A 27,652-nucleotide genomic window follows, 5' to 3' on the forward strand; every position below is an offset into this window, starting at 1 on the left:
CTGGTTGAGTTGTAATTACGTACTTTAAAATTGTTTTCCACACTACAGGACACAGAATACAAAGATAATATCATAAGTAATATTGTTCCTGTTTACTACTCTGTGTAATATGTGGATATGCAACTAGTGAGAACATTAATAACGTATGTCCTCAGTCCCATTTCAAGTTATTATGCATTGACTAAATTACTGCGAAATTGTCTGATATCATAATTTTGAATACAAAGTTAATGATGGAAAATCAATCACATAAAAAGATTATTTTAATAGTATAATTTTTGCCTGTGTGTGTCACAGGCATATTCAGTACATGTTAAGCCCAAATTAAACAATAACTGACAATTCCAAAAATGTAAGATAACTAAAAAGGTCAATAAAATTTCCTAACAAAAAAAAAAAAAAAAAACTATATATACAATAAAAAGTTAGGAAAGATTAGCTGATTTGTAAAGTACAAATTTTTTGTTTGGGGCAATGTCCCACACTAGTAGTGTGGGACATTGCCCATTGAATATCATAGAAAAGACATAATACAGAGCAGGTCATGTGATGGCTTCCACCCCCCCCCCCCACCACCACCACCACCACCACACACAACTTTGATAATGCTAAGCTTAGTGACTATTAAATTATTTAAGGAATTTACAATGTATACTGGAATATTAATTTAAAGAAACTAATAAATACCTCCTATATTTCGGCAGTGTCACATTGCCATCTTCATGGGAGCATACAACTATGACACGTGCACGCAGGCATCAAAAAGCAAATGAAGCAGAAGTGAGAAAACTACTGTTGTTCCTAAAGTCCTAAAAGTGCCCCCATTGGCAGGCTATATTGGGTTGTCTTGGCTGTTGGGCTGAAGTTCTCAAGATGCAAGCTAACCAAATTTGTTGAGGTTTCAAAAGTTTTTTTAGAGCTGAGGCTGATTCCATGAACAATCTTTCATATTTAAATTTGCTGCAGTGTATTAAGGTGGCTTTCTTCCAACGTATTCTTGGTGAGATGGATAGGAGGGTGGTTGAAGGAGAGATACCAGAGAGTGGTTTATGCAGGAGTGGAATCTAAAAGACGGCTTGTGACTAGTGGTGTGCCGCAGGGCTCTGTTCTTGGACCACTGCTTTTCAATTTGTTCATCAATGATATAGGAAAGGATTTGAGAGGAAGTGTTCACTTGTTTGCTGATGATGCAAAGTTGGGTAGAGCAATTGTGAGTGCACAGGATGTCAAAATTTTACAGGATGATTTGGATAGTTTGGAGGACTGGGCTAGGAAAAATGGATGTCAATTTAATCTGGCAAAGTGTAAGGTTATGCACTTTGGGGTGAAAAGAATAGCAGCAGTATATCGCATTGGTGGAACCATACTCCAGGAGATTGATGAGGCCAGGGATTTGGGAGCGTTGGTGGATAGGGAATTGAAGTTTAGGGGGCACATTGCAAAAGTGACTAAATCAGCTCATCAAATCACTTGGCTTCTGAAAAATACTTTAACATGCAGAGACAAACAAGTTGTTGTTCCTCTGTATCGAGCCTTGATAAGACCCCATCTGGACTACTGTGCCCAGTTATGGGCACCAGGGTTTCTTCGTGATGGGGAGAAAGTGGAGAGGATCCAGAAACGAGTAACCAAGATGATAGAAGGTCTGTGGAATGAACCTTATGAGAATAGGTTGAAGATTTGTGGGTTGCAGAGATTGGACGATAGACGAAGGAGGGGTGATATGATTGAGACATTCAAATTACTGAAGGGTTTCTATGAGATTGATCCAGAAGATATTTTTGAAAATATGACTGGTGGTGGGAGGACTAGGGGCCATGCACAGAAGCTGGGCAAGAGTGTGGTTGACAAGGGAGTTAGAGCTAGGTTTTTTACTTGGAGAGTGGTGAATGAGTGGAATAAGCTTCCAGAGTCTGTTGTGGACGCTACGACCGTGAATGAGTTCAAGGCAAGGTATGATAGATACTGTGTCAATGTCGAATGGTTGTTCTTGACATGATGTTAGGGCTCCCTCGATGAGTCTGTCAACTCCTTGGAGTTGCCTGGAACAATAATAATAATAATTCTGTGGTGGGTATCCAGAGCGTGGTCTGCAAGCCCAGAGTGGCTGTACTGGTGAAACCGGATGTAGTCATTGTGTTCCGAAATCCTGGTATTCGCTGTCCTGTCCGTTTGGCCAAAGTAGGACAGTTTACAGCTGCAAGGGACCTGGTATACCCCAGGTAGGTCTAAGGGATGCTCAGCTTAATATTCAAGAACATATCTCACTTTGACTAACCATATTACTTTGATATTCTTTTCTTATCTTGCCTTCAAAAAAAATTTATAATCTTCATTGCTCAATATATTACTTTCCATTTTTTCATATGTCCAGCATCTACGAAGGTGATCTGAAAAGTTCTCTGCCTAACAATAAAAAAAACGAATTTATAATTTCAAAATAATTTTTATTTTTCAACATAATCTCCCTTAAGACTAATACATCTATTCCAGCGATGCTCCAGCATCATTATCCCATCCCTGTAGTGGTTCTCAGTAAGATCTGCAAAATACCCCCCCTCTACAGCTGCAATCACTTCTTGATTCGAAGAAAAACGCTGACCGGCAAGGAAATGTTTTAGTTTTGGGAAGAGATAGAAGTCAGAGGGGAGCCAAATCTGGGGAATAGGGTGGATGTTCCAACAATTCATAGTACAGATCCCCTAATTTTCCCATTGTCAACACACCATTGTGGGCAGGTGCATTGTCCTGAAAGATGATTTGTTTCGTCTGCAAACGGTCTTTTCTAACAAATTTTTTCGTCTAGTCTGGTTAAAAGATCGGAATAATATTCCCTGGTTATTGTTTTATCCTTTTCAAAATAATTAATAAACAAAATGCCTTTAGCATACCAAAACACCGATGCCATGACCTTTCCTGCTCTTTGGCGCTAGACAACAGGCTTCTGTCTACTGTTTTGACTGCTGTTTGGATTCTGGTGTGTAATGGTGAATCCAAGTCTCATCCATAGTAATAAATCGATGAACAAAATCAGTTTTATTCCTTTTAAAATGCTCCAAGCACTGTTCAGAGATTTTCATGAGAGTGCATTTTTGATCTGCTGTGAGCAAGCGCAGCACCCATCTTGTGCAAAGCTTTTCATTTGCAATTCTTCATGCAAAATATATCCTACACGCTCTTTTGAAATGCCTATAGTCTCAGCAATTTCAAGCATGTTGACTCGTCGGTCATCCAATACCATATCGTGCACTTGATCAATGATTTCTGGTGGTGTTACACTTTTTGAACGTCCTTCATGTGGATCATCTTCAAGACTGGTACAGCCACGTTTAAACTCGGCAGCCCATTTCTTAATTGTAGAAAACAAAGCAGAAGAGTGCCCATAAACTTTTGTGAACATTGAATGATTTCTTTTACCATTAAATGTTTTACAAAGAATTTCATAACTACATGATACTCAATTTTATCCATTTCAAGGGATATTTGGTGTTGTCAGGCCACAATTCAGGTCTTCTTCTCTGAACAGAATCTCATACTGTTTTGATCCCAAGGGGATAGTCGACTATCCCCTTGGAATCAAAGTGACACAACAGCACAGTATTGAACTGTGAACATGACATGCGTGTTTTTCAGATGTGGTGGGGGTTTTCCACTGTATGCTCTGGCATTTTGTTTCAGGATCATGCTGAAAGCCCCAGGTTTCATCACCGTAACTACTGTTGAAAACATGCTGATTTGCAGAAAGATCAGTCGCAACTTGAACCCGCTGCTTCTGTTCGTTCGTCAAGATCCGAGGAACAAATTTCACAGAAATCTTTTGTTAAGAATTTTGCAGAATTCTTCAGTTAAAATTACCCTGACTGTTTCTCGATTCATTTGCAGTTCATAAGCCATTAATCTTATACTGAATCATCTCTCAGAATGTACCAAATGTTGCGCTCTCTTCACGTTTGCGTGCGTTATTTTTGTTTTTGGCTGCCCACTTCTGGGGTTGTCGTTCACATCTTCTTACCCACCTTTGAATCTCTTATGCCACTCAAACACACTTGACTTTTTCAGAGCATCCACACCATATGCCACTTTCGACAGCTCCAACATTTCAGTAGCAGTTTTGCTGATTTTCAGCGGCAGTAACCGCAACCCTCAACAGTATCCCAAAAACCGATATAAAAAACTCATTTAACAAATTAATTGACCATGCCAAACGCTGTATCGAAGCTGAGGGAGAGTATATTGATTGAAATAAATGATTTGAATGATTATAATTGGTCTGTGTTTTATTTTCTATCAAAAGTTCAGTTTCTTTTTGGACAGGGGGTGTAGTTATCAGTTGGTCACCTTGGTGATGTTTGTTTTGGTATTAACATTTTTGTCTTTGGAAAGTGATCAGAAGTATTTTTACAAACAAGAATCACCATAATAACACTTATTATTTAAGCAAAATACAGTATCCTCTAGAATGTCACGATTTTGTAGTATACCATTGGTGCTAATAACTGTGTAGCATTTAGAAATTCAAGAATTTATGTTGTGTCATACATCGGTCTAGCTCTTCCCTTAAGTGCTATATAAGATTCAAGTCAGGACTTTGACTGGACCACTCTAAAAGTCTTATATTCTTCAACTGCAAGTAATCCTGGATGCATCTTGATCAGTGTTTCAGATCATTACCTTATAAAAAAAATACCCAGTCTTTTGGCATATTTCTTTTTTGCATTTGGTAGCATTTTCTTATGTAAGATTTCATGGTAAACAACAATTCATGGTGACTTTAGAATGGTATAATGGTACTACCCTCTTTAGGAGAAATGTCATCTGCACACTATGACATTTCCTCCTCCTGCGTACTTTACCATAAGTAACTGATATTTGGGATTGTTCTTTTGATATTTGGGGACATCTAACATACTTAATCCTTTCAGATAAAATCGAACTAAATTTGCTTTCATCATTAAATAAGATCTTAGACCATTCAATAGCTGTCCAGTTAATGAATGTTAGCAAATTTTAATCAGGCATTTCTGTTCTTTGCAGAAATAAGCAACTTCTTACTAGGTCAACAACCTAGTAAGAATTTTATGGTCATCATTTTATGGTCTAAACTAAATTTAGTCCATTATTCTCGTGTAATTCTTTGTTAATAGTTTCAGCAGGCTTTGAGAATCTTGCTTGGATAACTTTTTTGTTCTCTAGTCTTCGTGAATCCCATTGTATAATTTTATTGTTTGTCTTCTCTGACCTTATAAATTTGAGAAAATACTTTTGGGCATAGTGTGTGTCCGTCCTTGTATTCCATACTGACTTGCATGGTCCATTCAACAGATTGTTAGATGGCTTATAATTTTTCGTGGCAGTAGTATGTAGAGATTAAAATTAGTTACTTTTATATTCTTCTTTTATATTCAAAAATGGGAGGCCAAGGCCCCATGTAGGGCCTTGGCCTCCCATTTTTGGGTTTCATAACTCACTATGAGGTGGGGTCATTACCCCCACGCTCCACCATATGTAATTGTGAAGCGCTATGTTCTTAAGACTGGTTTGCAGGAGGGAAAACCCTGCAGTCCAAGCCCAAGGTCAGCGACGAGAATCAAATGCAGGACACTCCTTTCCCAGTCATATGGTTGATATGTAAACATTTGATAAAATATTTTATAAAATGTAACTAATAAATAATTATTGTTATCAGAAAAAGTCATGGGCATACTGTGCTAATGAGGTGACTTGCCGCCTATTAATTTGGTGATTAATTATGATTCATTAAAAAAATAACATATAATGCAAAAACAAATTCCAAAACATTAAGATCATCTTGCTTATTTTTAATATAAAGTTTGAGAAGTCAGCATTTAAGTGGGGGGGGAGTAGATTTTATTAATACTACTTTTTTTTAAGTAATATTAAGCTATTTGGTATGTTTCAGGTTTCTTAAATTGTGTTTGTAAATAAAGAAAGTGGATTTTTTTTATGTAATAATTTTATTTTTTTTTTAGCCTAAGAAAAGTAGTAAGAAAAGCAGTACCCCAGGAAAAGACAAAGAAAAGGATAAAGATGGGACCAAAGAGCAAAAAGACACTTCTGGGAACAAAAAACTTGACAACCAATCCTCTAAATCAAAGTCTGCAGAGAAAAAAGACAAAAATAAAAATCAAATTACCAAAGACCTTGCTCCTTGCAGGTATTTTCAATACTTTACCTTCTATATCTTAAATTAAATTTTAAAAAATTTAAATTATTATTTAATAATAATAATAAATAATAATATATTGACTTCATTATGGGCTCATTTTTATATACAGTTCTATGGAATATGGACATTTTCAATATCATTATATAAGGGCATCAGTAGATGCCATATAGTCACTCTGCACCTCAGTAATTTGCTGCATGGATTCTGAAGAAAATCCCACAAGGGCTTCAACTCTCTGAAGACTAGTCACTCCAGACACACCATTCATCCATCGCATGAAGGAACTACCACTGCCTTTTTTTAGTAACTTTTAGCTTTTGATACTGTTATAAGAAATCGTTCAAAACCATTCTTTCAGCATATCCTGAGAGTAGTTAAGTTTTTTTCTGTCATTGCGCTTAAGTGAAGAACTCTGTGTGTGAGTTCTTCAGCGGTCTTCTGCAACATCACATCTGAAAAGCAGCTATCATCTCATGTCAGACATATGTAAGTTCTAAGTTTTACATCCATAAATAACTATTGGAGAAAGGTGGGAGGGGGTGGATGTGTTCAGAAGGTTTCAGTCTAATTAAGACTGAACCTCACCACAATCAATAGTGATAATTGAAGAAAACAAATTACTTTCAATACTTCCTACAATTTCACTTGCTGAACACAGTCAGAAGGTTTGAGTAGTCTATGAATTGCATCATTGAAGGAAGTCTAGCTCTCTATTCATCTCAATGATTTTCTTAAGTTAAGGGATCTGATCTTTTGTATCTTTGCCTTTCCTGCATGGACGATATTGTCTAAATTATCATCTAAATAGGGTGATGTGACATGCAGTGACCAAATTTCTTTTTTGTCTCTTATGCCACATCTCTGCTGCACTCTACTTGCAGAGTTGGTCACCCAGGCCATAAGAGCTACAGACACAATAGATTTATAAACAACTGGGTATTCTAGGAGATTAGTAGTATCTTTCAGTTACAGTTTTTTTTTTTGCAATGGTACAGCATACCAGTACATTTAGAAATTTTTAATATTCAGTAATTTTTTACCTGGTAGACAAATAAGCTTGGTGATTTAATAAAATTTGCCTTTTTTTGACTATGTCTATTGTTAAATATTTGCTATATAAAAATTTTATTAACACTGTCATATATACATTTATGCTTAAATAAATGTATGTTAATTTGCTGTTCTTATTCCAAAAAATTTCCACACTATGAAGGAAAAAAACTACAAATCACATTGACCAAAAATTTTATGAATTACCATTACAATGCTTTATTTAAAAGAAAATATGATTTCTTTCGATGCTGTTTGAAAGAATCATATTCTGCTTAATGGGAATGAAGAATTAATTTTCCATAGTATGTGGAAATCTCTAATCAGATCACAACCATTTCTCACACCACATTTTGAGACAACACCTGATAGATGATATATACTCTTTGCATGGAACATAAGAACAGCAAAACATGTCAGGAATAAATTTGTGTTAAATTATATGGTAATAAATAATAGTCTAGTTGAATATTATTATTATATCACAGGTATCTCATTGAAGTCCAGAGAGTCCCATCATGGAAGGAAAGCATTAACCATTAGTCTCACAGCTATAATGGATTTCGTCAGAATATCCAATCTTTTTGTTTCTATCTGCATAGAAAGAAAGCATATTTAAAACCCATTGAGGACCTTACTTTCAGAAATAGTACTCGTGTGTGAGGACAGAACTGAAGATGGTCCTGCTCATAGTGAAGTAACTATCCTCGTGGGCAGTCGCACTTCTTTCCATCATGTACAGCTTAATACTGCTATGGATACAGTAGCAATTTGACTATCTCTTGGGTTTCTTATCACAGTATGCTCAATATATTTACCACTGGGTTCTGAATTGAATGATACGGAACTCGAAAATGTCATAATGCAACTGCCTTGGCCCATACTCCTAGTGGGTGACTTTAATGGACTGCAGGATAGTGCCAACATGAATAGATGAGATTGTATCATTGAGCAAATGCTCAACAGCCATGACTTCTCCCTTATTAATGACTGAGTAAATACTTTCTTCCATATGCCTATACACTCTTATTCTGCATTCAATCTTACAGTCTGCTCCTCTGCCATTTTTCCATTGCTGACATGGGACATCAAAGAAAACATATATGGAGGTGATAATTTTCCTCTTATCAGCACTATGTCTTCACAGGAAAAATGTTCTATATGGATGCCCATGTGGAAAATGGATCAGGCTGACTGCAAACATTTTCCCATCTTGCAAAATTTAATACTGGAGCAGTCAGCCAAACACCTATCAACGAAGCAGTGAAGTATGTAACAGCATTGTTATATACTTCACTGCATTGTGAAATATGTATTGTATTGTCCATATAGCAGCTGCAGCATTTGAAAACATTATCCCAATTTCCACTTTATCCAAAGCCTTGGTGGAACTCATAGTGTCAAGCATCCAAAACAGATCAAGAGAGAGGGCATGGGATATATTTCGTTGATAACCTACCACAACAAATTTAATAGCATTTAAACATGCTTGGGTCAAAGCACGTTATGTGAGACATCAGAGTCAAAAACAATTTTGGATTAAATTTACATCATCAATTAATCAAACAATCAGTGCAAAAACTGTCTGGGAGAAAATCCAGAAGATGAAGGTAGATACAGAACATGTTTGTCTACCTTGGAACATAATGGATGTATTCTTGCTGATCCCAAAGCTGTTGCAGATGCTTTGAAGAAAACTTTGCCAGAATCTCAGTAACAGTTTCATATTCTCCTGTTTTTTTTTTTTTTTTTAATATTGAAAGGGCAACTATGGAAACAGCACCTAATCTTTTCTACCTAAAGGATAGAACTGTACAAGTCATTTGTTAAAGAGGAATTCAAAAGAGCTCTTTTCCTGTCTCATCCTGGTACAATAGGCACTGATTACATATATTATGAGATGATAAAATACCTCCCATTGTCTTCTGTAGATCTCCTTCTCATACTATACAACAGAACATTTACAGAGGAAAAAATTTCTGGACTCTTGGAATAAGTCAACTGTCATCGTTATCCCAAAGCTAGGCAAGGATCTAGGCCAATAGTTATGGTACTATTGCTCTGACTAGCTGTCTTTTTAAGATCTTGAAAATATGGTAAATGCCAGGCTTTTTTAATGTTGGGCCAACATATGAGAGGTTGGCTGGTCAACCTATAGTACTTTAACACCGTATACGGTATTATATATACCGTATACGAATATATATATATTCGTATATGAATATATATACCGTATATTGGGATGGGAAAGGAGAAACTTGTTGACATTCGATGTAAAGGCTTGTATATTGTATTCCTTAGGAAATACGTCAGGGGAAGACTTCCACAGTACAGCAGTAGCAGGGATGAAGGAGGAGGAAAAGAAACTTGTTCTGTTGGTTTCAAGGTGTACTATGAAAGGATGCTGGGCAGTGGCTGTACGTGTTTCAATGGGCTTAGTACAGAGTGGGGGAATTATTGATGCTGTTTCAGATGAACATTTTTCATGGAATTATTTATAGAATATACAAATTGCAGAGACTAAACGTCTATGTGAAAGTGGGGGGAGTGAGTTGGTAAGAGAAAGATCATTTATCAGTCTAATTGCTCTCCTCTGTATTGAATCAAGCATTTTGAGGGAGCTTTTAGCAGCCCCCACTTCAAATGTGAGAACAGTATTCGATAGCTGGGTGGATTTATGATTGTATAAGGTTAATAGCTGTTTTGAGGTGACGTAACGTCTTGAGCGAAAGAGAAAGCCTAGGTTTTTGGAAGCTGAGGATGCAGTGATTGTGATATGTTTATGCCAGGAGAGGCCTGATGGCAAGATAATTCCGAGAAGAGAAATTTCATCTTGTGTTATCATAAATAATACTGGGGGAAAATGGTTCTTTTTTGTGGGAAATAAGTCAGAACTGGGTTTTTACTTGCATTGAAGTTGATGAGGTTATCTGAGTCCCATTGGAGGATGGCTTGGAGGTCCGAATTAAGGGAAGTTGACACATCAACCTAGACAAGAACAAGTCCATAGGATTCCCATACCTTATGTCAAAGGCATCTCCGAACATCTTTCAAAAATTATGAAGAAATACAATCTTGCTACTACCTACAAACCCATCAACCAGATCTATAACTTGTTACCTTCTCCTAAAGACAAACTCTCACCTCTAATGTTACCTGGTGTGTACGAGGTTCCATGTTCCTGTAAACTGTCTTATTATGGACAGTACTGGTAGATCTGTCCATAAATGCATTTTGGAACATCAAGACCATATCCATCTTATCAGACCGTCGAAATCTGGCCTCGCTCAACACAGAGTTGAAAACCCAAACCATAGGATCCATTGGGAAAAAAACCAAACTTCTACATAGATCTTTATATAAACATGAATGTTTATATAAAGAAAGTTCTCAAGCCCTACTTCACAGACCAAATCTAAACCGTAATGACGTTCTTGCTATTCCTAAAGTATGGGAAATTGTCATACAAAATTGTGTAAAATAATTTTTATATATGTTATCTTATTTTAATGTTTTTTTTTTTTTTTTTTTCCCTCCAGATATATTTTAATTTAATTTTATAACACACTACTGCACACATATTGGGATTCCATTGTAATCATGTGCCCTAACTGTATGATATTCCTAGCATAGTTTGAATTAAGTGTACTGATGATGTCCTAAGATACTTAGGATGAAATATTTACTTATTAAAACTTATTACTGTGGTTATTACATGTGTTTATTTAGTCATGAATTCTCCATGGGTTTCATTGTATAATATTAAGGGAAGTTGTGGTTGATGTTCTGTGGGTTGAAGTGAGTTGTGTAGGGTAAGATTTATCAAATGAAAGGGAAGAGTGCAATGTGCTGTCATCTGCAAAACTGTGTATTGGGTTGGAGGTCAACTGAAGAGTAGGTCATTGATATACAGAAGGAAGAGGGTTGGTGAGAGAACTGCACCTTGTGGGACCCCAGCATTAGTTGGATGAAGGAAGGATAGGGGGGCCATCTACCATCATACATAGTATACATCCAGACAGAAAGCTGGCAGTCCATCTGCAGAAGTCCTGAGACAGTCAAAATGATGGAAGTTTACTTAGTAAGACTTTGTGCTAGACCAGAGTTAGGGAACGTTTTTGAACCAAAGAGCCATTTCACCAAAAATATTAATTAAAACAAAATTTTGGGAGCCGCAACTTCAGTTCGATTTTTCCTGGTGACTCAAAGTTGCAGTTAGTTCAGACTTAGGTAAATTTGTTTTTAATTCAGTACTTCCAGATATCAATTACCACTTTTATGTTTGCATATAAATTTTTTATATGTTCAAAAAATAAAACATTAAATTTGATTAACTTTTTAATCACAAAACATGTTCAAGTAAGTATAATATTGCAAAAAAGTCTGAATTTGTATTGCAAAAAAAATTAGTCCAAACGAAAATACAATATTTTTAAAGTAATTTATTGAAGAGAAAAATTATTCGCAATTGTACGTTGGACCGAAAAGAGTCAAAACCCCCAAAAGCAAGTTGCCTGGCATTTGAATAATTAGTTGGGAAAGAATTCCAACGTTTAAATATAATTTCCTGTGGTGTTTCTTCAATTTGTGCTACCGTTTCCTAGAGTTTTTGTACCCAGATGATTTTATTTTGAATTTCCAGAAGCTCCATTTGTAGTTCTGCAATTGATATTCTGGGAAAAGCTTCAATATCTATTAATTTTGATGTTTTTTAAAATCCTGAAATCTTCTTGTAAATGAATGTAAAATTACAGTAATCATTTCAGCGAATATTTAGACGCTGACGGAAGAGTATTATGGAGGGATGTGAACATAAGAGACAGACAGAGAATATACTTTGAGGGACTTTTGAATGAGGAAAATGCAAGGACTCACAGAGAAGATGAGCAGCCTTCTGAGGGGATGGTGCAGAACATCAGTAGAGTGGAAGTGATGGAGGCCATGAAGAGGATGAGGAATGGAAAATCAATGGGCCCAGACAGGATTCCAGTGGAGGCATGGAAGGCACTGGGGGAAAAGGGAATTAACCTGTTGTGGGACCTGTTAATGAAAGTTTGCCAACAGGAAAATCTACCTGAGGAATGGAGGGAGAGTACTCTTGTCCCCATCTACAAGGGTAAAAGGGGCTGCACAAGACTGTAAAAATTACAGAGGAATAAAGTTGATGTCCCACATAATGAAAATCCTAGAAAGGGTTCTTGATAGAAGATTGAGGAAGGAAGTGGAGTTTGCAAAGGAACAATTTGGCTTCATGCCTGGTAGATCAACAACAAATGCTATCTTTGGGTTACGGCAGATGATGGAAAAGTTTCGAGAGGAAACAACGGGAGCTACATCTGGCATTTATTGATCTGGAGAAAGCATACGATAGAGAGAACTGTGGAGGTGTCTGAGAGAGAAGAAGGTGCGGGAGATGTACAGAAATGTGAAGACAAGTGTTCGGACCTGTCTAGGACAGAGAGAAAGTTTTCATGTAACAGTTGGCTTGCATCAAGGGTCAGCATTAAGTCCATTTCTGTTTAATATTGTGATGGAGGTAGTGACAGAGGAGGTGAAAGAAGATGCGCGTGCCTTGGACAATGTTGTATGCAGATGACATCTTGCTGTGTGCAGATTCAAGAGAAGAAGCAGGAACTAAACTGGAAAGACGGAGAAAAGTAATGGAAGAGAGAGTTATGAGACTGAGTAGAAGTAAGACAGAGTATATGTGTTGCACAGTGGGCGGCGGCCAGGAGACAGATCTGGAGCTGGAAGGAAATGTCATCAGGAAGGTAAGGGACTTTAGATACTTAGGTTCAACAGTGGAAGAAGATGGAGCAGCTGAGAAGGAAGTAGGATGCAGGATACAAGCGGGTTGGAGGAACTGGAGGGAGATGGGTGGAGTGTTATGCGATAATAGGGTGCCAATCAATCTGAAAGGCAAAATCTATAGGACAGTAGTGAGGCCAGCTATGACGTATGCTATAGAAACTGTGGCCCTGAGGAAAAATAACATCAGCAGGATGGAAGTAGCAGAGATGAGAATGCTTAGGTGGATGTGCGGTGTGACCAGAAAGGATCGTCGGAGAAATGACTGTGTGTGTGGGGGGGACAGTGAAAGTTACGACCTTAGGAGCGAAGATACAGGAGGCAAGGTTTGGATGCTTTGGTTATGTGATGAGGGGGGGGACGAATATGTGGGAAGAAGGGTCATGCAGATGGATATGCAAGGAAGGAGGAAGTGTGGACAGCCATAGAAGAGATGGAGGGAGCTGGTAGAAGAGGACTTGAGGATGAAGAACTTGGATGTGGTGACAGCCCAAGACAGGAGGATGTGGAGGAGACTCATCATCAGCAGTGATGACCCCACTTAAGTGGGAGAAGCTGCAGAAGAAGAAGATTTCAGCGAATATTTTGCAATCAACGTTTTCTTGATTTAAATTCAATCTATAATTTTTTAGATTTTCGAAATATATAAATTTTTCTTCAGTAACATCTTCAAAAAACACTCTTGGTTTCTGTTCAAAGGTAAGGACTTCCTCTAGTAATTGTAAGGCTGTGTTTCCCTTCCCTTGCAACTTCAAATTTAGCTTATTAAAATGTTCTGTCATATCAAACAAAAAACAAAAATTTTGTATCCATTCAGGATTACTGAGACGTTCCACATGATTTACGGTATAACTTTTAGTAGTTAAGGAAACTATACTTCTTTTAAGCACTGAAAAAACGTTTTAATGCTTTTCCTCTTGATAACCATCGTACAGATGTAAATGTCACTAAATCTTTATGTTGACTTCCTAGTATCTTTAAAAAAGTGTCAAAAAAGTCTGTGATTCAATGGCTGAAATTGGATAAAATTGATCATTGGCACAACAACAACAGCCATCACTCTTTTTAGTTGCGGTAATAATCCCAAGGAATTTGGAACTAAAGCTGCTTCATGCAAAATGCAAAGAAATGAAATAACTCCATGTGGGATATGAGTGGAGAATAATTTAACAAACCCCTTATTTTTCGCAATCATAGAAGCCGCTACATCGATCGCAATGCATACTATATTATTAATATTTTTATTTTTATTCTGTAAACTTGTTAGAAGGTTTTCTGAAATATCTTGACCTGTAGTGTAGTGTCCTTTAAGTGTTAGCAAATCAAGAAGTTCTTCTCAAATACCGGAAGATGTGATATATTTAACCATCACGCAGCATTGTGCCATATCGGAAATATCATTTGATTTATCAACCACAATAGATATAAAATTGGCAGAATTAATATCCATAATTTGCATATTTGAAACTTTTGCAGAAATTGTTACAATCTGTTCCTTGACAGTTCTAGCCGAAAGAGGTAAATCTTTAAATTTTTTACGTATCTCGTCCTTATTTTTCATATCCTTAAATAGAATTTCAGAGATATTATACATGCAATTTTTTAGAAATTCACCATCAGTAAAAGATTTTCCTGCTTTTGCTATTTCGAGGGATAACAAAAAACTTGCTTTAGTGGTATTTGACGAAGATTTCGTCCAAGTTGACAAATTTCTTCGCTGAAGCAATGTTTTCTTTTGTAATTCTTCAATAGCTTTTTTTCTGTTATCACCCTCAGGATATTTTTTACTGAAGTCTAAATGTATTCCTCTAAAATGTTGTTCGACATTACTTTATTTGTTATTTTGAAGTCATAGATGGCAAATTAAACATTGCGGATTTCCATTTACTTCTATAGATGCAAATTTCTCTATCCTCTGTTTTCTTTGATTATTTTTCTTTTTCTTGAACTCATATCAGGAAGGGTATTATCACAAATTTACCTGCAAGTAAAAACACAAATTCAACATAATAACAATAAAAATTAATTTGTGCATAACATTACCTGACACTAAATTAAACACCAGTTTAGTACCATAATAAATAAGTTAACTAACAGAATATTTATTTTAACAGTTAATATCCATATGTATCTAAAAACCGTGGCACTAGTTACCTTAGGCAGGGTTAACATTTGGTATTTCAAATGTAACATAGTTGTCAGTTGTTCATATCATAAAATTTCATGCGTAGCACACATCACAGCCATAGTATCTAGCGCTACAAACAGGCCATATCAAAAAACAATATTTAGTTGTTTGTATTAATTATATACCTTTTAATTCAATATAAAAGAGCTGCACTTTGTTCAGCCAAAAGTTAGGTTGTTGACCCCTGTGCTAGACCATCAAAGGCTTTGGAGATATCAAGTGTAGCTACTTGGGATTCGCCAAATTTTTCCATGGCATATGTCCAGAGATGGGTGATATATGGAAACAGGTCACCTGTTGATCAGCATCGACGAAATCCATACTGGTGGTCGCTTAATAGCTGGGCACCTTCAAGGTACAGTAGGAGTTGAGAATTGATGGTTTTCTCCATCACTTTAGATAGGATTGAGGTGAGTGAGATAGGGCGGTAATTAAATGCAGTGATTTGTCACCCTTTTTAGGAATGGGTTGAATATAGGTCAATTTCCAGGCTTTGGGATATATACCAGTGAAGTAAGAGAGTATGTACAGACGGCATAGGATAGCAATCAGTTCTGCTGCACAGACCTTCTGAACAATTGGAGGAATGCCATCAGGGCCAGGAGCTTTTTTTGTGTCTAATTTTGACAACAGGTTTATGATCTCTTTCTGGCAAAAGGATACAGTGGATTGTATGTTGGGCAGTTGGAATGACTGGGAGGCATTTGCCATTGTCAGTTATGCGTGCATTGGAGGCAAAGTGTGAAACCAGGAGATTAGTTTTTTCTTTGGGTGATGTTGCAATTGAGCCATCTGGGTATGATGGGGGGGGGGGGGGGTAGCGTAGGGCAAAAGTTGCAACCAATTGCTTTGGCAAGAGACCGAAAGGCATGGCTGCCACTAAGACAGGCATTTTGTGATCCACTCTTGTGATACCAAGCATACTTGTTTCCATACTAAATTGTATTGTTCATAATTTTTGAATTTCCTTTGCATTTATTGTCCATGTTTCACTATGGGAAGGTCATATATCAATATAGGAAATATATATTTGGTTAAAAACTTTTCTTTTTAGGCATAATGATAGTTGGCTTTTGAATATCGAATTTAATTTTCCAAATGCTTTTTACTCAAGCATTGTGCATCTTTTAATTTTGTCCATGATATTTTGTTCTATTGATATCTGTTGTCCTAAATGTATATGTATTTTTTAAATTATAATACCTATGGTACAAACCTGTCACATTTTGCATTATTCATTAATTATAGCATTTTTTATATTTTTTCTAGTAAGACTAAACTTGATTAAAACTTAAAATCCCTTAATGTAGAGTTTGGCAGGAATACAAGAATTTGACACATTTTTTGCATCAGCGTATATTTTGATATTTAATATTAACGTAAGTTTCATGGCTTACACACATAACCTAACAAAAATTATATAGAATTTATTCAAAAACTCCAGTATATATTTCATCAAATGTGGACATCAGGGAGATAGACCATTAACTGTGATCAAGACATTAGCACGTCTTGATCACAACTGAAATGTATGATATTATACTATTAGAGTTCAAAGGAACAATTGTAGTAAGTTGCATAGATTAAAAAAAAATTATGAACAATTCATAGTGATCACTTCCCAAAACTTAAATGTTGGCATATAATCTGATCGGTTCAGGTTTGGGCAATTTTGTTTTTCCAGCTGCAACCAAGATACAAGCTAATATAAACATGATCATGACTCATTTTGATTCATCTTTTGAATGTAGTTAAGTTCATCTTCCTCAAGATGTCCATGTAACTTTGGATGAAATACTGTATATTGGAGTTTTTGAATAAATTCTATATAATTTTAGTTACATATGTAAGCTGTAAGACTTGCTTTAATATGTCTGGTGCACATGTTCCATTAAAGCTATTCATTATTATTATGTGACACCTCCAGGGAGTCCAAAGACTTGTCGAGGGAGGGTACCTACTCTACAACTCTTTCTCCACCCAATTCTCCAACTACGATCATCATCTACACCAACGCCATCTACCACCCACCACTAGTATTTTCATGGACAATCACAAACATCCATGCATTTTCTTTAGGTGCTTTAAGGTGCTAAATGTTACTTGATGTGCCATTGTATTTGACAAGTAGATCTAGGTTATTGTCAGACACGGAATTTTCAATAAGAAAGGGTATGTGTGGAATTACAAAACTTGTGATTAGCTTGGAGCAGTACCATGCCATAAGACTGGATGAGAAAGTTGTTAGCAACACATGAGAAATGATGGTAAAATGATGTTTGAAGGAAGCAGTATCAGACTATATACTCAGAATCAGGATGATAAATAACTGTAAGGTTCTTTATTAATCCCACCAGCAGTCAAAGGACTTAGAAGCACATCAGCGCCATGCTTGGGGTGCAGGTATTGAATGAGATAAAGTTTACTTGCATTATTCATGAAGAATTGCAGGTCATAGTTTTTTTTTGAGAATACTTCATGAGAAAGGCTTTTCAAGAAGGCAGAGGTAGATGAAATAAAAGAGGAGAAGCAGGTTTGGTATGGTTGCAGTTGCACAAAAGGGATGTTGGGCAGATGCTGCTGTTGGTTTAATGACCCCAGAAGGGAAACAATTATAATTCCTCTGCTAGTTGTAGGACTAGGCTACTAGTTCCCTAGAGTAGTGACCCATGGAAGTACCTGTAGAAGAACCATAGAGCTGAAACAGTATATCTCTGAGACAGAGGGATCATCTATGAACCAAAGTGCTCTCTTCTGGATAGCAACAAGAATTATGGAGGTGTTATGAACACCTCAAACATGAGGCATTCCAAGAATGGCTGAATTTGGGAATTGCATGAAGTTAGTAGTTGAGTAGCTGTAAAATAGCATCTTCAGCAGAAGAAAATCCCTAGTTTTTTGGATGCTGAGGAAGCCATCAATGTGATGCATTAAATATGCCATAAGAGGCTGGAGATAAATTTTGTATTTATTGTACCAGATATCATTGTTGTGTATGTATACAGAACAGAGAGCATGTGCAAGTTGTATCATCCAGGGTGAGTGTGACACCACTACTAACCTTTCTTACTAGTAGTATGACACCCATTTAAAACCTTTAATCCTTCTCAAATTTCTGATTTATATATATGATGTTTGTCTGCTTTTTTCTTTTCTTCATAAATAATTTTAAATCCATAGTTCAAAGTTCCTTCTATAAGAAGTGCTCTTTTGTAAAATGAGGAGAGAGGGGTCATTTTGGAATTTGGATACTTATGTATCCGAATACTAACTTAAAATATAGCCATTATTATTAATGTGAATCCCAACCACAAAAGGCTGTAACCTATAGTATATTAGTACCGTGGTTGAGCATAAGAGATTAGATAATCCAGAAACCTTGCTCTAGAGATCACGTGTAGAATATTTTTCAAGACACTAGGCCATGCAATTCAGCTACCACCTACATTTGAAAACTTCCTTGTCCACAGTAGAATTCAAACCCACGCTCATCTTGCTGGTTGGTCACTAAAAATCTTTATAATGAATAAGATAATTGTGAGTAATTCCAGAAATCCATCATTTATTGTACATTATCATCATAATCTCAGAATCCTCTAAGGGTTAAAAATTTGAAAACCCTTCTCAAGAAACAAAATCTTAAAACTTTTCCACATTCAATTTCAGTAAATCTGGAAAATCCATTCAGGCTTTTCCCTGAATGGATTTTCCATGGGATCCACATCCTACCAATTAGTAGGATGTGGATCGTTCAAACTTGCTGCACAATGAAATTTCTACTGCTAAAGCTAAAACTTATTCCTAATCGTGAAATTTAATCTGTATTTTAAATTAAAGATTAAATTTCTTGATTTTATATATATAAATTTATATTTGCAGTACTGTATTTCTTTTCCTGGCTTCTGACTCATGAAAAGTATGGAAGTATCAACATAAAAAAGAATCTATTAGGTTTTAATGTTATTTTATAAATTTATTAAGTACCTTTAAAAGTTTGAACTAATATGTACTAGATAACATTTTTGAATTATTGCAATATTTTTAGTATGTGAATATACACATGCAAAACTCACATTGATTGTCTACTTAAAAGCATGTTGCTTGAAGATATTGGAAAGCATGAAGATGCATGGCCATTCCTGTTACCTGTTAACACTAAACAGTTTCCAACTTATCGCAAAGTCATTAAAAAACCTATGGATCTCAGTACAGTCCAGAGCAAGCTGGAATGTGGGATGTGAGTATTTATTATTAACTGATTTTTTTCTTCATACTTTATTTTTATACTTTTGCTTATGCTCATGAAATGTTTATAAGACATGTTGTAATGCATATAGTTATGCTAGGTTCATAATATTATTCCTAGTTATTGTCACTTTTTTTATCCTACTGTTTTTATATTTAAAGCATTTAAGATAAAAGTTTCAGTTATTCTTTATGGGCAATGCATTTATAAACTTTTCCTGTCCATTTCAAGTTATATTAACTCTTTAAGAATAACATTTGCAATATTCATACGGTGTGGGTGGGTGTTAAAAATATATGAAGACAAGATTGAATAGAGGTTCCCTGTAGCAAATCCCTAGGAACTAGAGAAATAGTTGTTATAGCATAAGGTTAGCTGTGTTAATTTAGGGAAATTGTTGACCCCCCCCCACACACACACACTCCATGCATGAAATAAATGAAATGGCAGGAAATATAATGAAGAAAATTGTGAGAAGCAGAATGAAGGTAATTGCTGGAAACAAGAAAGGAAATCATGGGAAATAGCAAAAGAAAATAACTTCAGCCATTGGTAACTTGATTGTGGGTGACTTCCAGTTACAAAGGACAAGACATAAGTGAAAACATTAGTCAGTTTAAGGGGAGAATAAAAGTAATTGACACAGCTGATATGAATAACTCAGCTTCCTAATTGGACACAGACCCAATGGACAGCTAACATAAATTGATACTGTTCTCTTTGAACTGTAAATTGCAGAAATATGGCACGATATACAGTATTTCTTTAATTTGATGTTTCATTAAAAGTTATGAAGTTTATGTGGGTAACAGCTCATTTTCTGCTTGAAAGATTCTTTATCCATAAGGTAAAACAACTATTCTGCTGTAGAATTTTTGATTTTAATGGTACAATCTGCAAGTACTTAATATATAAAATAAGGGAGATGAAATGGTTTCACTGATTCAGTTTATTTGCCCCAAAATCATTGGAATAAGTGAAACATGGTTGAATGAAGATGATATTCTAACACTAATAGAAATGGATGGGTACAGTACTTTTCACAAAGATAGAAAGGACAAGAAGGGAGTGGGAGTGCTGCTGATGATAGTAGGGGAATTATGTCCACATAAGGTAGACACGAAAGAGGAAAATAGTGGCAATGGTTATGAAGCAGTGTGGTGTAACATGGAGGTTGACAGGAAGACATATTTAGTTGGATGTTACTATAGCCCAGGGAATGTGGAGGATGGTGATGAAGAAATGTATAAACAATTGGATTAGTGAACAAAGAAAGGGTAATTATTATGGGTGATTTTAATTGTGGCAGTATAGATTGAAATGAAGAGGTAGCATTTGGGAATAAGAAAAATGAATTTCTCAAATTCTTGAGAGATAACTATCTCAGGCATCATGTAAAGGAGGGCATGCGAGGATTGAGAGTTTTAGATCTGGTTACATCATCAACAGAGTTAAAGATCGGTACTATCAATGTAAGAAGCCTGAATGGCAAAGAAATGGAGCTAGCTGAGGAATTAGATAAGTACCAGATCGACATAATAGGGGTGACTGAAACAAAAAAGACCAAAACTGGTGAGATCTTTCTGAGCGATAAATACAAAATGTTATATTCAGGCAATGACAATCAAGGAAAAGAAGGAGTAGCCATAGTATTCAACACAAAATACGAGGCTAATCTTCTTGAATGGCAGTCAGTCTCAAGTAGAGTAATGTGGACAAATATGAGATGGGGAACTGGACAATGAGACTTATTTGTGCCTATGGTCCCACAGAAGGTTCTACTAAGGTAGAAGTGGAGGAATTTTTTGACGCTTTAGAAAAAGCAACTGACACAATGAAAAAGGAAAAGTTGGTCCTTGTTGGGGGATCTAAATAGCAGAGTAGGAAATGATTGTGAGACATACAAAAATATTTTGGGAAAACTTGGAGAAAAGAGCAAAGCTAATAATAATGGCAAATATCTGTTGGATTTCTGCTCAGGACATGGACTGGTTATTACTAACACCATGTTCCAACATAAAAATGTGCACAAATTCACATGGAAAGAAGAGGCTAGGAATAAGAAAAGTCTCATTGACTATGTTATTGTTGATAGTGATGTTTTCTCCCTGGTGCAGGACACCAGAGTGTACAGAGGATTTGAAATTGGAAGTGATCACTATTTAGTCTTGAGCAGGATAAAATTAAATTTCATATTGAAAAGAATAACATGCAAGAAAGTTTTAAAGCGAATAAAAGTTGAGCAGCTCTTAGATGCGAACTGTAGACTAAAATACAGAAAGATTATTGAAAATAAAATGAAAGAGTTTGAGAACAGGAATCAAACCTTGGAGATTCAGTGGCAAACTCTGATTGATTGATTCTGCCAGCGGCATGTGGTGAGGTTGTGTGCAAGGATAAAAAAATCGGAACTCCCTGGTGGACACAGGAAGTTAAAGAGGCAGTGAAGGAAAAGAAGAAAGCATATCAAAAGTTCCTGTCAAATAAGTCAGCTTTTACTCTTACAGAATACAGAGACAAATGTAAGAAAGCTAAACAGTGTGTAAAACTAGCTAAACAAAAGTCATGGGAGGACTTTGGCAAGAATATAGAAAATAAATATCAAGAAGGTGGCAAAATATTCTGGAGGTTGTTGAAGAAGCTTAAGATTGGAGGAATGAGTGCTGTAAAAGGAGTTAGAGATGATAAAGGTGACATGAAAACAGGAGAAAAAGATATCCTTGAAGTATGGAGTAATTACTTTGAAAAACTGCTAAATGAAATAAGCAGTGATGACAGCACAGTGATAAAAAAACACTGACCAGGCATGCAGTCAGGAATACATATCCATACTTGAAGTAGAAAAAGCCATCATAGGCTTGAAATGTGGAAAGGCAGCAGGAGTAGATGATATTCGACCAGAAATGCTGAAGTATGGTGCTATAATATTTAAAGGTCTTACAGTGGCTGCACTGCATAGTTCAGAAAGCTTGGACAGAGGGACAAATTCCGGATGATTGGAGTAGAGATCTCATAGTACCCATATATAAAAAGGGAAATAAAACTGAATGTGAGAATTACAGAGGTATTTTCCTACTGAGTGTTCCTGTCAAGATCTATGTAAGTATACTTGAGAAACGGTTGAGAAGAATTGTGGAAGAAAAGCTTGGTGAAGAACAAGCTGGATTCAGGCCAAATAGAGGCTGTCAGGATCAGATCTTCACTTTACGACAAATAGTCGAGAAAGCACGGGAATATAACAAAGATCTGTATTTAAGTTTTGTCGATTTGGAAAAGGCATATGACAAGGTGCCAAGAGAGAAGCTATTCAATACGCTGCAGTTATATGGTGTCAATGGGGCATTATATCAAGCAATACTTAGTCTTTATTTGAGTTGTAAGTCAGCAGTTAGAATTGAAGGAAGTACAGGAAGATGGTTTAATGTTAAATCTGGTGTGAGACAAGGATGTACATTATCCCCTCTGTTATTCATTATCTATATGGATCACATTATGAAGGAAAGTGGTATTAAACCTGATATCAAAATTGGAGATGTCAATGTCAGTTCTTTGCTTTATGTGGATGATGTTATACTTCTAAATAAATCCGCTACTAGTCTGCAAGATTCTCTGACTAAATTGAATAGCTGTTGTAATAGATATGGTATGAAGGTCAGCAATAAAAAGACAAAGACAATGAAAATAGGCAGAATCATTGAAAATGTCAACTGTGTTGTGAATGGAGAACCTGTGGAACAAGTAAAACATTTCAGCTACTTAGGCACGATTTTTACTGAAGATGGTAAATTTAATATAGAAATAGACAACAGAATCAGCAAAGCTGGTATGGTGGGAAGTCAATTGAATAAATTCATATGGAATAAGAGAGAAATTAGTCGGAACACTAAATTAGCTGTATACAAGACAGTGTTCAAACCAGTTTTAACTTATGGATCTGAGAGCTGGGTCAGAAGTAAAACACTTGACCAAAGACTAGAGACCGCAGATATGAGAGTCCTGAGAAAGATTAGAGGCGTGAACAGATGGCATCAATGGCAATATCATATTAAAAATGAGGATATTAGAAAGAACATGACATTGTCAGCATCCAGGAATGTGTTAGCAGAGCTAATCTCAGGTGGTATGGTCACTTAAATAGAATGGGAGAGGAAAGATTAGCAAAAGAAGTGTTCTCTGCCAGGTTGGCAGGAAAATGACCCAGAGGAAGACCAAGATATAGGGGGATTGATATGGTACAATGTGCCTTAGACGATAGAAATATAAGATCTGATAATGTTGGAGTCTTTACAAGTAACATACTGATTTGGAGGAAATTGTAGATAGGAAGTTAGTAATGATGTAATTTTTTCATGTAGTACTATCATATCCTGTACACCCCTTGAGGGTACATGGCAGGAATTTGATGATGATGATCTGGTTATTTCATCAGAGGATGTAATCGTGAGTAGGGTTCAGTGGCAGCTTGTCCATAAGGGCATTGAATGCAGCTTCAGCATTGGGTATACAGCATGGAGAGTGGTTGGTGAGTAGAATGCATTGCCTGAGTGTGTGCTGAATGTAGACAATTAAATCAGTTTAAGACACGGTTGGATGAGCATCATGTGCAATAGTGTGTACCTCCAGGGAGTCAAACTCATCGTCGGATGAGTTTGACTCCCTGGAGTCATTTAGTTTTGCATTTTTGTTTTAATAATTTCATACTCTTCTTACTTACATGGCTTCCATTATCATTTGCATATGTACTTTTTGTGTTTTGTGTTCTTTATTTTTGGCACCTGCCAATCCTTTGTGTTCTGTTGTCAGTGTATGATTTCTCACCATTTCCTTTGCTGATTATGATGCCATTTGCTAGGAATTCAGTTTGCTCTAAAAGTTTTAAGTGAGTGTTAAATAGCATTTGTTCTGTGTGATGTGGGACTTAGGCCATGACTTTTTAGTTTGTTGTAGCTCATAATAGTGGTGCTCGCTATAGTACACAAAGTCTACTGTGCAATGGACTATTGAAGTAATGTAGCTGTCTTGGACCACTATGAATAATCCTGCACTGGTGTAATGATCTTATTGTTCATTTTCTGTGAAAGATTATGTATGATCCTAGCTTCTGGAGAGGTTTGGCATGGATCTAATTGGAATAGCAAAGCTTTTGTTTATAGCATGTTTCATGTATTATTATAAATTTATCATCATCATCAAATTCCTGCCATGTACCCTCAAGGGGTGTACAGGATATGATAGTACTACATGAAAAATTTACATCATTACTAACTTCCTATCTACAATTTTCCTCCAAATCAGTCTGTTACTTGTCAAGCAACATTAACAGATCTTATATTTCTATCGTCTAAGGCACTTTGTACCGTATCAATCCACCTATATCTTGGTCTTTCTCTGGGTCATTTTCCTGCTAACTTGGCAGAGAAGACTTGTTTTGCTAATCTTTCCTCATTCATTCTGTTTAAGTGACCATACCACCTGAGATTAGCTCTTCTAATGCATTTCTGGATGCTGACAATGTCAAGTTCTTTCCTAATATAATCGTTTTTAATATGATATTGCCGTTGATGCCATCTGTTCATGCCTATAATCCTTCTCAGGACTCTCATATCTGTGGTCTCTAGTCTTTGGTCAAGTGTTTTACTTCTGAGCCAGCTCTCAGATCCATAAGTTAAAACTGGTTTGAACACTGTCTTGTATACAGTTAATTTAGTGTTCCGACTAATTTCTCTCTTATTCCATATGAATTTATTCAATTGACTTCCTACCATACCAGCTTTGTTGATTCTGTTGTCTATTTCCATATTTAATTTACTATATTCACTAAAAATCATACCTAAGTAGCTGAAATGTTTTACTTGTTCCACAGGTTCTCCATTCACAACACAGTTGACATTTTCAATGACTCTGCCTATTTTCATTGTCTTTGTCTTTTTATTGCTGACTTTCATACCATATCTATTACAGCGGTTATTCAATTTAGTCAGAGAATCTTGTAGCGGATTTATTTAGAAGTATAACATCATCCACATTAAAGCAAAGGGCTGATTATAAATTTATTATATAATATTTGGTGTTAATATTCATAGCCATGTGATAGATGGGGAAAAATTATATGACACAGAAAAATAATGTATTTCTCCAAGTAAATATGGCAATGCTACTGTTCAGTGACATCAATCCTGGTAATAGAATTTGAACATAAATGGTTGTCTATTATTCTGTGACAGGATGTATAATATTATTGTTATATAGGCACACCTTCATTTGAAGAAGGGCTTTGAAGGTGATGAAATACATAAAATACTTCTCCTTGAAATCATTCACTGAAGATGCTCTCCCAATATCTACTGGCAGCTTATTTCATTCACTTATTGCTTGCAGTGAAAAGAACTTGGTCAATTTAAGTAATGGTGGTCAAGCTTCCTGATCACCCTTACTTAGTTTCCAGAAATTATTCCAAGTTGTCCCTTCTCCCACTTGGCATGAGCTGTAAAATTTTCCCTGTATCTGAACTGGAAGAACTGTATCTTACTTGTGTGTCTGTTATATCTCCTATCTCTTGTTTCTCAAGCTTTGAAGACCACACTCTTTCAATCTGTTCTCATATTCAGAATCCATTTGTCAGATATTATCTTGGTTAGCCGCTGTTGGATCTTTTTAAATGTTTTGTCATCTCCTTGAACCCCAGGTAAGCACAGTAGTATAGATGTGGCATTACCAAGGCTTCATGAAGCAAGATAATAATTTTCTTACTCCTGACTGATTTTCTTATTTAAGATTCGTTTTTGCTCCACTTCCTCTGAGTGTAAACTTATATCCCACTCATTTGCCCACCTTTCAGTCTTTTGAAATCTTTGTGAAGAACTCCATGTGTACTATTGCAAACTTGTTTCAGCTTTGCATCATCTGCAACAACTGAATATATATCCCTGCAGTCCAAAATCATTGACGTAAATGTTCAACATTTATATCAATGGTAGTTGCCTATTATGTAATGTACTGTAGATCGAGGAGGAGGAAGATTGTGAACTTCCATTTTTAACTTTGTTCCTGATTGGTACTATCCCCCTCCCCCCACATATTGTTCAGTGATATATGAGATGTCTGAGAGAAAGTTTGTTTTATTTATTTATTTAATTTTTTACATACATAGTGATTCAACTAGCTTAGTGGTGGTTTAGTTTATTATTGCAATAATATATAGAAGATCTATAGAGATCAGCGATAGGCAGCCAGTCTATCCTAAGGATCTCCTGACCAGTTTCATAATGTCTACTGAATATAATAGTATATAGTGAAAAATTATTATCCTCTAACAATGAATTGTTATTTGGTGTTCCCTTTGATATGAATGTTTTTTTTTAACCAGTGATATTTTCTTTCTTGAAGTTTAGTTACATAATATTGAAGGCCACACCCATAGGTATTCTCTATTTAGGAAACATTTGTGAATCTTTAGCACCGCACTGCATGTATTTATTGTTAATTAACTCCTTGCAAACAATCTATTTGCCAGATCTCACATGTCATGTTAGAGATAACCACTCTGTCGGTTATTTTTTCTGCACTCAATACCCAGAGAAAAACGATGTCTTTCTTGGGGGTCTCAATGTATAACTCACACTGGATCCCCTAGCCATTTCCAGTGAGATCAAGCCGAAAGAGATGCGAAGGTATTTGTTGTTAGCATGAGCTTTCACAGATTGTCCATCTATCAGCCAGAATGCTTTATAATCCTCTCCACCCTTCTAATACCCTTGATCATTTCATAATGGGTTTTCCTTCCAAATATACAGTGAATGTTATCTTTCCTTTTACAAACTCAGGCCATAACCTTATCTAAGTTTCCTTTTCTGTGGAATATCCTTAAGAACTGGCATCAAATGGGATGTGATTGCTACTCCTGCTTTGATTGGGCTGATTACTGTTCTTACTCTTGTGATCCAAACACCTGACTTAATAATCGAAATAATTTTTACTGGAATGACAGCCTTCATCCACCATTCTACTCTAAACTCATGCCATTTATTATGTGCACCACTGTATATGGAATGGTGACATTAGTCATGCACAACATTTACTGTCTGCTTGAACTTTCTGAACTCATGATTTCTTCTGTCATAAGAGTAGAAGAACCTTGGCTTTCCAACATATATCCCAAAGCAGCCCAAGAAAA

The 27,652-nt window shown here is 36.1% G+C and overlaps 1 protein-coding gene across 1 annotated transcript in view; it reads left to right on the forward strand.

The window, feature by feature from the left end:
• Nucleotides 1-27,652, forward strand: part of LOC150098964 (bromodomain adjacent to zinc finger domain protein 2B-like) — a 632,705-nt gene that overhangs the window by 591,377 nt on the left and 13,676 nt on the right. Inside the window, exons 33-34 of the mRNA XM_090405782.1 lie at nt 5,991-6,175; nt 19,327-19,470. Coding sequence (XP_090261908.1) covers nt 5,991-6,175; nt 19,327-19,470 — 329 coding nt within the window. The remainder of the gene's footprint in view (nt 1-5,990; nt 6,176-19,326; nt 19,471-27,652) is intronic.

Source organism: Typopeltis vanoorti, chromosome 15 (genome assembly GCF_054136105.1).
Source record: "Typopeltis vanoorti isolate ZY-2024b chromosome 15, IOZ_Tvanoo_1.0, whole genome shotgun sequence".
Classification (NCBI taxonomy): domain Eukaryota; kingdom Metazoa; phylum Arthropoda; class Arachnida; order Uropygi; family Thelyphonidae; genus Typopeltis; species Typopeltis vanoorti.